The following is a 15,274-nucleotide window of genomic DNA, read 5'->3' as shown; positions in this document are numbered from 1 at the left end:
CAATAGGATTTAAGGTATACTGACTTGCTATTTCCCCCCAAGTGTAGAACACAAATGCAGTTCAATATCCTCAGAGCAAATCTACTTTGGAAATAATCCCCCTTTGAGTCCTTTTTTTGTGGATCCAAGGGCAATTGCAAACATATCTTTCCAGTCGAGAAGAGCATAGGTTTGAACATCTATGTTTGTGCAGGAATTATGCATTCATGTGAATAATCAGATAACTGACAAAATACCATGTAAACCGAAACAATTCTAATGGAATCCCAACAAGTCATTTCCTAGATCTTATGCTTCAGCAATAAAGCAAATGAATGAAACAGCGCTATTGAGAAAAGAATTCCAAACATGCAGAATGCCAGATAAATCTTTATGCAGTCTTGATATGCAAGGCAAACCCAAACTATTGACACGCGCATTGCACGGGACACCCGACAATGGGGGAGTGAAAGTGGAAGACAAGGGAACCTGACTACGGGAGGACATCTTTCATGCACACCACCATTTCAACCATCCCCGACACAACATCCACTTTCTCACTCATTGCGCCGAGAAAGAAGCAAACACAGAAACAGAAGCACACACAACACCCCATCGTACAACGCGAACCACGGTCACGAAACACTTTTCCCCGCCTTCTTGGCTTTCTCTTCAGTTCACTCGTTTCTTTAAAGAGCTAGACATATATACACAAACGCCTGGCATATAGACTTCCCCCCTCAGAGCGCGTCTAGAGCTATATTAGCTTCCTTGCAGATCGCCCGCGAACCCCACGCTATCACGCTACCACGCTACCGCTCTACTCAAATCACAATCATTTTTGCATACCGTCTGCCCGTCTGTCTGCAGCTACATTTTCTTTTTTCTATCCATCTCTTCGCAAGCACCAAGTTACGACAGTAACGCGCGACGCAGCGTTAGATCATCAACCCAGTATTACCTGCCTCACGACAGGGCCATCTCCGGACCGGCAACTCAATCAAGATAAAAAGCCAAACTCCTCGAACCACCATGAGCGCAGCAGACAACCCGTCGCGCGAATCCCTCAAATAACACCTACACCAACCCAAATAAAACCAACGGAAAAACCAAACATAACTCGTCGCGTCCATTTCAGGCGTCGACGCTCTCAATTCAGACTCCTAGCATGCGTTACTCGTACACTCCACGAGACAACCTGACCGCTGCGAGCAGCAGCAACAGCAGCAACAGCAGCAACAGCCGCAATGCCGCCCGCGCCGCCCGCGCCATCCTCGATCCCGGATAACCGTCTCGGCCTGTCCCCAGACGAGGTCCAAATCCTCCGACGCCATCAACAAATTGCGCTTTCACAAGCTGGAGCGGGGCGAGGTCGCGCATCGTCGACATCGTCGTCGCGCGCAACAACCAGTAACGCGTCCAGCGGCGGAGGCGGGAGATTGCTTTTAGACCCAGGCAGTCTCAGCGTGCTCGCGGCGCATTTTGATCGACTCATGGCTGCGATTCAAGCAAGAGTGCAAATGGTTATTACTCTTCTTTCTCTTATTTCTTGTCATTGTTTCTTTGTTTATTTATCCTTCTTTCTTTTACACCCCTCCGGTCCCCGACCCTACTCGCAGAGTGTATCACTCAAGGCTAACAATAAACCTTTGATATACGATATAGTTAACAGCCCAAACACAAATCGCCACACAAGCGCAATACGGCCGCGCATCGAATGCCATGGCCCACGCGGACGCCGAAATCGCGCGGTTCCGCGATATCCTCCGCCAGATTGACGAGCTCGAGGTCGAGTTCGATAAAGTGCGACATATCCGCGACATTGTCAAGGGGTTTCGCTCCCGAGTCGAGGCGCTGGATAGGAGAGTCGGCAGGTAATGCGTCTTCAGCAGAAGTGCGACCACGACAGCCTTTTTTTTTTTTTTTTTTTTTTTTTTTTTTTTTCATTTCATTTTATTTTATTTATTTATTTTTTTTTGGTTTTTCCCCCCGTCGAAAACGGTTTAGTCTCGCGGCTACATTCTATGCAAGGTTTCACGACAGCGAAAGCGGATTTGACGTTTGAAAGTCAGTACGAAGTACGGCATTTTATTTGATTTACGGATCTATGGATCTAAGGATTTACGGTTTACGGATCTGCGGATTTACAGGTTTACGGGTCTATGACTTTACGAATTCCATGTTACGTTTGAGACGAAGCGGGTGTAAATGCGATACGAGAGTAACTTTAGACGGTTGAGCCACGCGGCACTTTCTTTTTCTTCTGCTTTATTTCCCCTTATATTTCTTTCAGCCCGTTTGTTGAGTTTGTTTGTTTGTTTTGTTCCTCATTGTTCAAGTATTGTTGATACCCTCTGACTGTCTCATGTCTCATTGCAATTATTATCCATTTTTCTCCGAATTTGAAAGCAAGCAAGCAAAGCGTGCACTGTTCAATCATCCATCATTTATCACAGCGAACGCCCAATCCAAAGACGCCCGGAAAAAAGAAATCCGAGCTCTATTCAAAAGCTATACAGTGCAGCTAAATCACAAAGATCCTACATCTTTCAACGCCATCGCTTTTATGGATTTTCGAGTCTATGCAAATTGCGAAAATATGGCCAAAAGTACCGTTGGGTATATCGAACGAAGTGGTGATGCTCAGTGAAGAGGAAACGGAAAGAAAGAAAGAAAGAAAGAAAGAAAGAAAGAAAGAAAGAAGAAGAAAAAAGCCGAATATAGCAAAAGAAACGAGACAAAGATATAGCGCAAGATAACTTCTGGGTATAAGCCAATATATAGCGAAATTTGATAAAGGTATGTTTTCGTTGCCCGTAAAGCGTTATTTTATATTCTGGCGTCAGTTGTTGTCATTCGGGATCCCGTTTCGAGACTAAAACGTTCAAAGGATATGCATAAAGCTAAAAGTTGGAGCCTGGATTCAGACCTCGGCGCAATATGCCAATGTATCGTCTTTGCCGGGCCTCAAATGGCATGGAGAGCAATTAAAAGACTGGGCTTCTTCTTCCAAGCAGTCAAACTGGCATGGGTCGTTGATGGCGAAATGGACGAGTCTAATTATTCCCAATAATGGAGATTCTAATCTCGCCGTATCCCGTGTCCTGCCTTAAGGAAATAAGATTCCTGGTTGCCAGCGAGAGCGTGTGCAGCAAAGCTTGTGCTGCAACGACCTTGGTATGTTCGGCAGGTGGAAGTAATTCGTCAAACGCAACATGGTTGACCCCGGGCGGTCGAAAGTCCTCAGATAGCTCGTCTTCCTCTTCATCATGAGTCGCCTCTCTCGTGTTGCGCAGTTTCTCTTTGACAAAATCGAGAAAATTAAAACTCTCATTGTCAAGCGTCTCTGCAAGCCATTGCGACTGTGTCGCAACTGGCATCTCCAGCTCAAATCCTCTTTGGGCCTCGTTGAGATCCAAGTCCATAGGTTCTGGACCGCCGAGAGTGAGGTCGCCTTCCACTTCTGGATCGATCTCTGGAAGCTCAAGACTGGATAATCGTTCAAGTCCACCATGACGGCCACGACCGAGCAGAGGGCTAGCGCTGGGGAGTCTGCTCCCTCTCCTAGTCAGGCCTCTTGAGAATGATCCTCGTGATCCAGCAAACCCCATCTCGAATCCGCCAATGGAGCTTGGCCCACTGGTTCTGAAGCCACCAATCATGCTCGAACCGCCTTGACCACGAGTCGAACCCTGGCGCGAACCGGGAAGGGAAGAGCCGATGTTCCAAGGCATCATTGAGGAGTGCCCTTCTTCGACAGGGAATGCCTCACGACCAAGCTCAATTCCCTGAAAAGAAAAGCCCCTCATTAATGAATGTCTTCTGCATTTGAGAAGTGCAATCTTACCTCTTGATCGCCAAGAGCAAGCATACCGTCTTCATCGAGAAGAGGCTCCCCTGCACGCCCTACTTGGTCATCAATATCCTGACGAAGACGGGACCGCCGGTGCTCGTCTTCTGATTGTGTCTCGTCGTCCCGCTCCCAAGGACGTTTCCGACTTGTTGAAGCAGAGCGCTCTCCTAACAAAGCTTCTCGAAGATAATCGCCGGCGAAAAGATCTCGTGATCCCCGGGTGTTTGATAAATCGAGAATATGCCCGATACCGCCAAGTCCGCAGCCAAACACCCAGAACGATGCGTTCAGTCTTGCTTGAACATGATCTCTCCGGTTCTGCTTGTGTGTATTTGCGGCAGCCATGTTTGGAATGTATTCATCGTTCCAGCATGCAAGCTCTGCGTTGCGAATTTCAATGGCTTCATCCATCCTGAATGCCTTTCTCTGCCTTCCTCTGCGCATAGACGGTCTGCGCGCGTTGGGTGCAGCTGCTTCCTCTGGTTCGGCGACTTGTAATTGATTTAGCTCGCCTTCTGCGGCGGCCTCGTCAGCGGCCTCGTCAGCGGTGAGCAGAGGTGGAAATGGCTCGACATCTTCAGGGAGAAAAAGTTCATCGCCAGTCTGAATACCGTAATCAAGCTCCATTGGACCACCGAGCTTTGGGATGTCAGTCATAAATCCATTTGCACCTGGGGGATGACGGAGTCAAACTCACTACCTGAGCAGCCTGTAGCTGGCCCTCTAAATGTTCACGTCTCACGCGGCTGCTCGCACCAGTCGAGACTGGAGCTAGTGTCCTTTGACGCTGAGGTGTTTGTGGTGCAGATGCTCTTCCGCCACCGCCAAGCTCTACTACATTACCTTCGGCGTCAAATTCAAAATCGACATCGGGTAGAAATCCGGTGTCCTCGTCTAGACGAGACAGCTGGTCCATGCCCCTTCCAGCCCTGCCTTCTATGTTATCGGCAATAATATCTGCATGAATAAAACCTCCGATGCCACCAGCCACGTCGGCTGTGTCAGAAGTCGGAATAACTAAAGCTGGGAGTCCATTGTCCGCAATGCTCGATTGGCTGGAAAGGCGCGAATGAGGCGATGCAGAGCTCAAAGACTGCGATGCTAGAGAGGATGTAATGTCCAATCTGGAGAGATCAAGATCGAATTCTGGCAAGAGGAGATCAGGCAGAAATGCCGGATCGTCTTGCAGGGTCAACTGATCTGGTCTAGGATTATCCGATTAGTTTTTATCCTTATCTCATCGCACGCCATTCTACCTGGCCTTTCCAGCATCAGGATCCAACTGAGCTGTCTTGAACACGCGAAACATGGTTCGCATATTGTTCTGAGCATTTTGTGCATCCGCAAGCACGTAGCCGCATTGCTGGGAATAGACCCGAGACACTCCGTACCTGCAAGCAGTGAGTGGAAAGCTGAAACCGGATGGAGACTAGGTAGACACCAGGCATGATCTTCCAACGTACATCAGGTGGCTCTGCAGCCGCAGTGCCATCGGGGCCTCTGGTGCAAGGATCGTCTCGCATGCTTTGCTCACGTTGACCTCTAGAATGGCCTTTCGATTGACCTTCTTGGATACGGATTTTGACCCGAGTGTGGCCACAAGCCTTGAACTATCAGCAGACCTATTGGCTTCGGCTCCTCTGCCATGATGATACTTACCAGACTGTGGCGACGCCGTGCTTCCGCGAGGTCAGGACTTGTGTAGTCAGTACTGAGGCATTCTGGATGGCAGGTCAATTGTAAAGATGGCAACGCCCGCAGCTTACTCTCGTGACTGTAAAACATTCCGTCCAGTCTAAGGCCCTACTGGCCGGTATAATAGTAGATATTTTTCACGTCTGTAACATGAGCATTTGCTGCTTTGAAGACATTGGCTTTGAAGGAACATGATGCTCAGAATGGCCAGTGGCAATACGATCACACCAGCGCGTTCTACTATACGCGCGACGCGTTCACACCGAATCATCGTGAAGCCGAGGCAATTTGGACAAGGCTGAGGATGCTATTAAGAAAATGCATTGAATAATATATGTCCGATTCCCCTACAAATTGAGGCAGCACACTTGATATGACGTTTCCTTTGTTTCATACATGCATCGATATCTCCGCGTTTGAATTTTTGTCTTACGGAAAGATTCCATCTTTGATATACGATATTATTCTCTATCGCTGCATCTGCATAGTTGCCATTCAAACGTTTCCGTTCTGTCTGATGGACTTTCTGGCGATAGATGAGTAATCTTACTTTGGGTAACTATGAGATCTGTGACCTGAAGCCTGAGTCGTTATACATCCCTGATGACGATCATTTTAGACGAGAATGCCCACGGACGAATCATGCTACACAGACGACAGTTGGCCTGGAATGGATTACCTTGTTTTGTGTCGTCAGCTTACTCCAAGTAGATGGCTCATTTGGCATCGCTCGGGGAGGCTAGATGAGTTGCGTTAGTATGATACGATCAGCTTGGGTTGTCAAAGAAAAGGGGAGAAATGTGGATGCTCGTGTCGTCTGGTGGTGGGGTTTGTTGTGTTGCTGTGGCAACGAAATCCCTGGCGACGTGTTCTCAGAGTGACTTAATGGTTGACTACTGGCCATTAGTGACTGCGACATGGTACATGCACACCATCCCATGGGACCCCCGCTGGCTTCGATCCAAGGCCAACAAGTCTCAAATCTCACGTCTCCACCTGCATCCCGATCCCGCAGATCATCTCCCACAGCCGCACAAGACTAAAATTAAATCCCCCAAGAGCAAGGCCAGGTCCTAGTCCTGCACAGTACCTGCATCCACCCGCGCTTGGTCCATCCTTCTAAACAATACCACAGACTCGGCGACTCTTCAAATATCAGTCCTCGCCTTGTCAATCTTTCTTGAGTTTTCGCGTCGATCCCTGCTATCACAGCGACTGACGATTGATATTATACACGATTGGAGACCGAGTTGGCGTGTCGACCGGAGCATCCTAAAGACGAGGTCATCATGGCCGCCAATGCCCCGCCCCCACTGGGCTTGAATCCCAATCTCGCCCTCCCAACCCCTCCGCCTCTACTTCATACACGTTCCGGAAATCAGTTGTATGATCGACCACATACGCCGACACATGGCTTTACTTCACCGACCCAGACTCCGCAGGGGAGTCCCAGCAAGAGCACACTGCCCCCCGGCGCTCACGATCTGCCTCACGTCTTCGACAGCGCGCTTAAGCTCATGCCCAGTGCCCCGTCAAGCCCAACGAAGCTGGTGCGTCCAGGCTCGCCCGGGAAATCAGCCATTCCGGTTCCACAGAATGGCTATGGAGCCGGAGAGAACAGCATTTTGCAGAGAGATTACCAGCTGGCACCAAATAGCCCGACGCGTAAATCGAACAAGGAGAACGCCCCTCAGACAGCAAGGTCAGGGAAGGATAACAATTATGCAATGAGTCAGGCCGCAGCTACTCGTCAGGAATTATACCATCCTCGAGAGCAATCGGACCCTAGTATTCGGAAAGGGTTTGGGACGCAGCGTGGCATTTCTATGGAAGACTTGGAGAAACTGAACAAACCTTCTGTGAAACGTTTGGCAAACGTTGCGCAGTTATGTGAGTTTTAATTGATCTAATTAACCTAATTTGAAGCGTCCCTAACATGTAAAAAACCAGATTTCCTTGATTATTACTTTGATCTCCTTAGCTACGTCCACACACGTCAGAACCGACTTGGTCAATTTAAAGCACAATATCCGGCCCCTCCGGCGACTCCATCGGGAGAGTACGAACCTGCGTTACACAAATATCTTGGCAGAGAAAGAGCTTTTCTGCGGAAGCGGCGCACTAGACTTCGGCATGGCGACTTCCAGATCCTTACACAGGTCGGTCAAGGTGGATACGGTCAGGTCTTTTTGGCGCAGAAGAAGGATACCAAGGAAGTGTGCGCGTTGAAAGTGATGAGCAAAAAGCTGCTTTTTAAATTAGATGAAATTCGCCATGTGTTGACGGAACGAGATATCTTGACCGCAGCCAAGAGTGACTGGCTCGTAAAGCTCCTCTACGCTTTTCAAGACGAAAAGAGCATCTACTTGGCTATGGTAAGCAATGCCCCCTACCGGCCCAGGTGAACGTTTTATGCTAATATTAGCATCTAGGAATACGTGCCTGGAGGCGATTTCCGTACCCTTCTCAACAACACTGGCGTCCTTCACAACCGTCATGCTCGTTTCTACACTGCTGAAATGTTCTCATGCGTGGACGCACTGCACCAACTGGGCTACATTCATCGCGACCTCAAACCCGAGAACTTCCTTATCGACTCCACTGGGCATGTCAAGCTCACAGATTTTGGTCTGTCGGCGGGCATGTTGAGCCCCGTCAAGATTGAATCTATGCGCATTAAGCTCGAGGAAGTGGGCAACCTATCTGCGCCTTTTGGCAGACCGATGGAGGAACGTTCCGCGGCCGAGCGACGAGAAGGCTACCGATCGCTCCGCGAGCGCGATGTCAATTATGCCAAATCCATTGTCGGTTCCCCCGACTATATGGCTCCCGAGGTGCTCAAAGGCGAGGAGTATGATTTCACCGTGGATTATTGGAGTCTGGGATGTATGCTCTTTGAGGCGCTTGCCGGCTACCCTCCCTTTGCCGGTGCTACCGTGGACGAGACGTGGCAGAATCTCAAGCACTGGCGCAAAGTGCTCAGGAAACCCGAGTACGAAGATCCTACGTACTTTCTCAGTCCCCGAACCTGGGATCTCATCACGCGGCTTGTCGCCTCCAAAACCTCTCGTTTCCGAGGTATCCAGGAGATTCATTCGCATGCATACTTTTCAGAAGTCGACTGGAACAGACTGCGAGCGCAACGTGCGCCGTTTGTGCCAGAGCTCGATTCCGAGACTGATGCGGGCTATTTCGACGACTTTAGCAGCGAGGCCGACATGGCGAAATACAAGGAGGTGCATGACAAGCAGGCGGCAATAGAAAGCCTGGCGGACCGCGACGAGAAGATGAATAAGGGCTTGTTTGTTGGGTTTACATTTAGGTTCGTTTGCGCCGTGAACAAACATATGACAATTCAAGACTGGTGAGGAAACTGACTTTATACACCAGGCATCGCAAACCCGCTACAGACGGCGAGGGTAGTCCCCGAAAGGCCATTCCAACAGACGGCTCTTTTGGTACCATGTTCTAGTCTTAGCTGTTTCCTCCAATCAGCTTTACCAATTATCAGGGTCACGGCATAGGCGATATGGTATCTTTTTTTTTCTCCCTTTGCTTTTCGTCCTTTTCATATCTTCTTTTCCCCCACTTTCTTTCTTTCTTTCTTTTCTTTTCTCTCTGTTGCCACTTTTTCCCGTTTGTTTCCACTTTTCCCCCGATTCTTTTCTTCATCATGAACGTCTCCTTTCGCCACTTTTTTTTTTTTTTTTTTTTTTTTTTTTTTTTTTTCCTGCCTGAGTGTCACTACTTATCATGAAAATACGATTTCGCTACTCAATGGCCTCGTACACGACATTATTGATCCCCATAACTATTATATCCCCCCAGACTTTTCAACCTTTTTTTTTCTTTCTTTTTTCTTTTCTTTCTCCATTATTCTCGGTGCCAAATTGTATTTTCTTGATCCTGGTGGTGGGGATGGTCCGGTCGGGATAGGCAACGCGTTGTGCACGTCTCAGCTTTTTTTTTCGGTCTTTGATGGGCTATTGTGCTTTTGTGTTTTCCCCCTTTACTTCCACTTTTCATTTTTTTGTTTTCCCCCTCGTCCATCTGGGTGTTTCTCGTTTCCTGGTACTTTTCCCATTGCTTTGGCTTTTCAGTTCCGTATGGCTGATCCGTCAAGGTAGCTAGATACAATTTTTTTAATCGCAGTAGCCAATAGTCACTAGCCAATAGTCGGCTTTCAAGGAGCACAAGCACATTAAGCCTTTAGCACATTAGGACTTTAGCATGTTAGCACATGAACGAAATAAACAAATCATAGTAGATGTTATAATCAATCACTGTATCGCGACTCGCAGAGTGAGAAAAAGTTCCAATGAAGACTGCTCTGATGATGTAACTAATGTAACTAATACGATAACCAACGCCAACTCCGACTAAAGCTCTAGGCTTATGTAAAAGATAAAAGAGGCGCTCTTCGCAGGACGGTGCTTGCTTGCTTCCGTCAACAGATCTTGCTATGCAGCAGCAGGGGTTAAAAACAAATACAGTTTAGCTCGACGGATCAAACGACGCTTCTGCGCGCGCGCTGAGTAAAAGTGCTTGGAAAGATCCCAGAAAAACAAACAATCAATCAAGCAAACAAATAGGCAAGCAAGTAAACAGGAGAAACAGGACAATCTGAAAACCATAAAGCGCGGGTCTGGTATCTCTGCCATGCGCGAAAAGGAACAACGTCTCATCGCCATCTCATCGCCTTCAAAATGCCGTTCTACCAAACAAGAACATGACCAAATAAAGATCCTAAACAGTTCAATCCAGTAAACCTAGCTCCAAGTACCTTACTGTTCGGTAACACCCCGTCTGAAAAACAAAAGATCAAACACCATTCTCATCGATCACAGACTAATGTTGAGCATTATTCGTTCGCTCTCGGAACTGGCGATGATGGCCGCCGCGACGTTTCGGAAAGTTCTTCTTTTTATCATTCGTAGTAGTGTCGCTACTTGGTTGGTTGGGGAGCTTGTTCTCCTTTGCGGCGTTTAGAGGCTTCTTTTCCTCAAGGGGCCGAGTCTTCTTGCCGTCAATCGATGACTTGGCCCTCACGGCGGGCGTTAACACTGGTGCCTTGGGCGGAGGAGTGTCGACACTCTTGTTTGAAGCAGATTTGACAAGGTCAGGGAAATCGTCCTTGTCGGAAATCCGGACAGAAGATGACGCTGATTTGGCGGTAGTATTCGAGGAAACTGACCCCTGACTCAACGCTCGCTGGCGAGATGAGTCATCAGAATTGATGGATCCCGCAACGCTTCTAACAATTACTGCGGACAAAGATCCAAACTGAATTGTCATGATAGTCTTTGGAGGGGCGGCAAAATCAGGTTCATCAAGTTTCTGCTCAGAGTGTTCCGGAGCTAAACTTTGCGACTTGTCCGATGCGGATGAGTCGACAGCCCAGGGATCGCGCTCCACCGATGGAGATTCCTTGGTGCGTAATTGAATGCTATCAGAGGAGGGATTAGATCGAGCAGCTACTTGAGACCAACTGGTTGTGCTTGCGGATGAAGCCACATCAGTGGACTCCGTCTCGTGTTTATCCGAAGCGACGGAAGGCACTCTCTCTCGAGGCTTCGCCCACTCGTCAAAATTCCCAGCGTAGGGGAGCGGTACGCATGAGATACATTCAGTTGTCGTAGCCTCAGTGTTCAACTTTATTTGTGTATTGTCTTCCGGACTCGATGGGATAGGTGTATTGTCTTCCGGACCCTGTGCGATGGGAGTGTTGTTTTCCGGACTCGATGGGATAGGTGTATTGTTTTCCTGACCCGATGTGATAGATGTGTTCGTTTTCGGACCTGATGCGATGGGAGTGTTCGTTTTCGGACTGAATTCGTTGGATTCATCGTTTTTCAGGTCTCGCCGAGAGAAATTTCTTCGCTTTCCCTTATTCTTCTTCCTTTTGGGAACTGACTTTTGAGTTGCAGGAGAATCCTTCGTAGTGGTAAAACTATTTTGGCGGAATTGGGTATTGCTTTTGGCAACATTGATATCGATCTGCATCAGAGACTTGTTCTGGCCAGCGTTGTCTTCGGTCAGCTCAAGCTGGACTAATCCACCTGCTGCTATTTTTGGAGAAACGGTTTGCAGTGTATAGGTTGGTGAATGCTCTGCCTCCTTAACGAGTTCCTTCTCGGCAGCGTCCTCATTCCTCAATGCGCTCTTCTCGCTGAGCGCCAATCCATCACTCTCCGATACTGAATGCACCGAGGACCCTGGCAGAACTTGAGGGTCGGCGCGATCTTCCTGTGAACATTCGTCCTCGGCAGAAGAATTTCCGAGATCCGTTGATGTAGATTTGGCTGGTTCGTTGGCTTCAGACTCATTGTATTGGGATGAACCCGCTTCATCAGAGCCTTCAGAGAAGACATCTTTCTTAGAGTCAGTGGACTCCGTAGAGACCACGTCTTCAGGCGATGGGCCAAACCAAGCCTTGTTCCTGCGCTTTGTCTTCTTCGCCTTTTCCCTCTTTGGGGGAGGGGTCTTGATAGACTTTTTAGCAGCTGCAATCGGCTTGCTATCGATCAAGTCCGTAGTTTCAGCGCTCGGCTTGCTTTCCGAAAGTGGCGGAGAGGCCTCGGATAGCGTAAAATGAAACGGTTCTTGGGAATGCATGTTGCGATATCTTGAGCTTGAATCCTGATCGCGGCTCTCGGAGTGAGAAAAAGTATGCATTCCATCAACAGCTGCATCTGCAGCAGGTTCGAGCCCGCCATTGGCGACAGAAGGTTCAGGGGTGCTTTCCACTGACATTGTGGAGACATTAAGCACAAGCCCTTCAGAGTCACTCTGAAGAGGACTGCTACTCTGATCTTCAATACCTTGGGATGCTGGAGTTGTATTGTTGTCCTCGAATGGCGCATGGCTCTCTACATCATCGGCCGTTTTTTCTACCGATTCTTCGACCTGATCACCTGATGTGAGCACTTCTGAGTCTTGTACTGCCAAGACATTATCAACTTCAACACAGATGCTGCCTTCGATGGCTTCGTGTGGTATCGTCTCAGAGGCAGATGCCTGGACGCTCGTCTGGAAAGGAGATGGGGATGGAGGATCCAATTCAGAAGTCGTGGAAGAAATTTCGAGACGGCATTCCGCAAAATTCTTCACTAATTCCTCCAAATCTCTGTCGACGTGATTAGCTTTGGATACAGCCTGGATATAGAATTGAATGACTTACTGGTTAGTCGGTGCCGCGAGCGCCTCCTGATCCGGTTGGTCAGTTTGAGTCTGCTCGGTAGATTTGCTGTCGTCACTTGGAAGGGCCAATTCGTCCGCATCAGGCAAGCTGCTTCTAACGTCTTGCGGACTATAAATGACCTTCACAGGCGACTCGGTATGCGACACCAGCTTCTCCGGCGTGCCAGCCTTAATGGCCGAATCCGCATGTTGCTTCTTGGGAATGTAAGCCCCAGGGGGTCTTCCCATTTCAATCTTAAGACGGTAGCCGTGGAGGAATACTCCGGAATTGTGATTTACAGCTCTGATGGCGCCCTCTCTGAATTTGAAACTGCAACTGCTTAGAATTATTCGGATGGTTCCAGAGAATGAAAACTCACGTCACAAAAGCATACCGAGAATATTGGTATCTCCTCGGTATGAACACTTCTAAAACCGGGCCAAAATCTCGAAAAAACCACGTGAGGTAATTCTGATCGATCCCATCTGGGATGTTGCCAACATAGACCGTCGTTGGGGGCGAGACAGTAGGAGTTACCATCTTATTATCTCCGGAAATGCGTCTCCCAATGCCGGATTGATATGATGACATTCGGCCACCATGAGCGGCAGGTCGGTTGGGATCATTGGTCGACTCTCGCTGATGGAGTCGTTGACCGTAGTATTCCCGGCTAAATTTCCGTGCTTGAACCTGTTTACTGGTAGCTCTATAATCTGACGAATCAACAGGAATTTGCTGGTGAAAGACAACTGGTAGAGGATCTGGTCCTCGAGGAGGAGAAGTTGTCTTGACGAAGACATGGTTTTGGGTTATGGGCGCATTTTCGGAGATGCGTCTATTTCCTTGATGTATTCCAAAGTTCACCAAGGGGAGTCCTCTGTAAGTTTCCAACATCCCGGGAGTTGTATGAGGTCGGAGCGGAGTTCGAATTTGGTCCAGCGGAAATAAATTCGCACTAAGCTCGGGTGCCGACGTGTTGCGGGGCATGTATCCAAAGGGCTGAACCCAGTTGTTGGGGAGCGAAGGCGGCATAGCTACTACGCTTACTGGCGAAGTGGTGCTAGACATTGCCAGCGCCGGTGAGTGGGGGAGAGGCGTCTGGATTTGGGGATACTGAGCATATGAAACCATGGGGGTGTCATATGGATAGATGGCAGGAGCATTCGCTCCAAGCTCCTGGCTGACCCAAGGACCGAGATGATGAATTAAGACCGGCGCTATAGAGTAAATTAGCTCAAGGTATCCAAATATTTTGACGGTTGAACTAACGCGGAAGCTCCTTATACGCCTTCAAAAACTTGAGCTGTGCCAGAGCATCAACGCAAAACTCCTCTCCATGAAGACTAATCTCGGCATCGGTGAAGACCTTTTCTGTAGAGGGTCCGATGGCCAAAAATCTATCCATATTATCGACGGCCCATACAGCGGCAAACTGGCACACGTGCCCAGCTCGAACGAAATTATAAGAGGCTATCTCTCCTAAAACTGACAAGAGGTAATCTGTACCCTGAAGGTACAGATCGTACTCATCAAAATAGTCGCACAAGTGAGAGCCAAAGTTTACGGCTTTGCACTGCTCCGGAAAGTCATCCCTCAGCCGCGAGGCGTGGATCTTGCGATCAACTGCAGGATCTGAGCAAACAACAATCTGGGGAAAGGGGTATCTCAGCGCTCGAGGGGCAAATCTGCCCAACTGCGTCGAAAACATGTTCACCAATGTAGCTCTTCAGCTAGCTTTTACAGAGTGGAAGGCTATGAGAGCGTGCTGGAAGCAATAGTGAAGAAGTGAAATGGTACAGGGGGAGAAGACTGGCAAGCAATATAACAAGCAGATGACAGGTAAGGAGCGATGAAAGTGTTGTGGGTGCTGCTTTGGCTCAGGCTTTCTGCAAGGCAAAGCGTGTCAGTGAGCAGCCAAAGAAGGAAAGAGAAACCAAGCAGCTAGGGAGACAACACGGGCCCAGAAAAGGAAGGAACCAACGACTTGCCAAAGATTCAATACCCAAAGGCCAGTGAATGCGTAGGCGAGACCTTGGGAATAAAGGTCCCCTGGTCAACCATATCCAAGGAAAAGGCAGTGACAAGTGCATGAGTGAATGGCCCGGTTCAAAAGGAATTCCTTCAGCCTAGATTCACTATAGACCACAACGGCAACACAAGTAACCTTTCAAGATGCTGAGTGCAGAGCGACCTTGTTTTATTATTTGCTGACCGGATCGAAAGATCAGAAACATAAGCGCAAGGCTTTAGAAGGCGCAAATTCGTGAAAACGAGGGGGAACAAAATTCAAGCCCCATTATCGTTTGACTCGTCCATGTCGATAAACGTTGGGAGCCTTCGATCCATCAACAACCGATCGCCTTGAAATTATTGGGATTCCTCCATCACGACATGAACTAATCCCAATCGATTATTTTTGGAGGTGCATTTTGTTGTCGCAACAGCGCCGCTTCCTCTTTTCTATCAGGATATCAACCACCAGAGTAATGTTCCAATGACAAGAAACGCACAACAATAATATTCCCAATGTAATTAAAACAGAAAAGTAAAAAGAATCATATCAAATA

The 15,274-nt window shown here is 48.5% G+C and overlaps 6 protein-coding genes across 6 annotated transcripts; 4 read left to right on the top strand and 2 right to left on the bottom strand.

Annotated features, from left to right (window-relative positions):
- Positions 1 to 1,226: 1,226 nt before the first annotated feature.
- Positions 1,227 to 1,857, top strand: L228DRAFT_240591 (hypothetical protein; the record flags this gene model as incomplete). Its single annotated transcript, XM_018331260.1, has 2 exons — positions 1,227 to 1,502; positions 1,645 to 1,857. 2 exons carry the CDS (start codon positions 1,227 to 1,229, stop codon positions 1,855 to 1,857), a joined length of 489 nt encoding a protein of 162 aa, XP_018186411.1.
- Positions 1,858 to 2,894: 1,037 nt separating this feature from the next.
- Positions 2,895 to 5,798, bottom strand: L228DRAFT_262733 (hypothetical protein; the record flags this gene model as incomplete). Its single annotated transcript, XM_018334440.1, has 8 exons — positions 2,895 to 3,767; positions 3,827 to 4,471; positions 4,530 to 5,037; positions 5,089 to 5,223; positions 5,296 to 5,454; positions 5,492 to 5,553; positions 5,599 to 5,635; positions 5,791 to 5,798. 8 exons carry the CDS (start codon positions 5,796 to 5,798, stop codon positions 3,036 to 3,038), a joined length of 2,286 nt encoding a protein of 761 aa, XP_018186410.1. The 3' UTR covers positions 2,895 to 3,035.
- Positions 5,799 to 5,892: 94 nt separating this feature from the next.
- On the top strand, positions 5,893 to 6,083 carry L228DRAFT_249667 (hypothetical protein; the record flags this gene model as incomplete). Its single annotated transcript, XM_018333140.1, has 1 exon — positions 5,893 to 6,083. A coding segment is annotated over exon 1 (167 nt), but the record flags the coding sequence as incomplete, so codon positions are not given.
- A 633-nt stretch (positions 6,084 to 6,716) lies between these two features.
- L228DRAFT_256645 (serine/threonine-protein kinase DBF20) lies at positions 6,717 to 8,999 on the top strand (the record flags this gene model as incomplete). The annotated part of the gene is made up of 4 exons (XM_018333931.1): positions 6,717 to 7,417; positions 7,478 to 7,902; positions 7,960 to 8,849; positions 8,918 to 8,999. Exons 1-4 carry the CDS (start codon positions 6,817 to 6,819, stop codon positions 8,997 to 8,999), a joined length of 1,998 nt encoding a protein of 665 aa, XP_018186408.1. The 5' UTR covers positions 6,717 to 6,816.
- Positions 8,977 to 9,342, top strand: L228DRAFT_180624 (hypothetical protein). Its single transcript, XM_018329565.1, has one exon. The coding sequence runs from the start codon at positions 9,057 to 9,059 to the stop codon at positions 9,282 to 9,284; it is 228 nt and encodes a 75-aa protein (XP_018186407.1). The 5' UTR covers positions 8,977 to 9,056; the 3' UTR covers positions 9,285 to 9,342.
- A 1,033-nt stretch (positions 9,343 to 10,375) lies between these two features.
- On the bottom strand, positions 10,376 to 14,415 carry L228DRAFT_270124 (hypothetical protein; the record flags this gene model as incomplete). Its single annotated transcript, XM_018335372.1, has 4 exons — positions 10,376 to 12,653; positions 12,708 to 13,037; positions 13,102 to 13,924; positions 13,977 to 14,415. The coding sequence occupies 4 exons, from the start codon at positions 14,413 to 14,415 to the stop codon at positions 10,376 to 10,378; spliced, it is 3,870 nt and encodes a 1,289-aa protein (XP_018186406.1).
- Between the last annotated feature and the right edge of the window lie 859 nt (positions 14,416 to 15,274).

Source organism: Xylona heveae, assembly GCF_001619985.1.
Source record: "Xylona heveae TC161 unplaced genomic scaffold L228scaffold_9, whole genome shotgun sequence".
In the NCBI taxonomy this organism is placed as follows: Eukaryota; Fungi; Ascomycota; class Xylonomycetes; order Xylonales; family Xylonaceae; genus Xylona; species Xylona heveae.
The sequence above is the reverse complement of the archived record's forward strand: the minus strand, read 5'-3'. Positions and strand labels throughout refer to the sequence as shown.

Excerpts from the sequence above, each read along its gene's own strand:
- L228DRAFT_180624 (XM_018329565.1), top strand. The coding sequence starts at position 9,057 with ATGGTATCTTTTTTTTTCTCCCTTTGCTTTTCGTCCTTTTCATATCTT.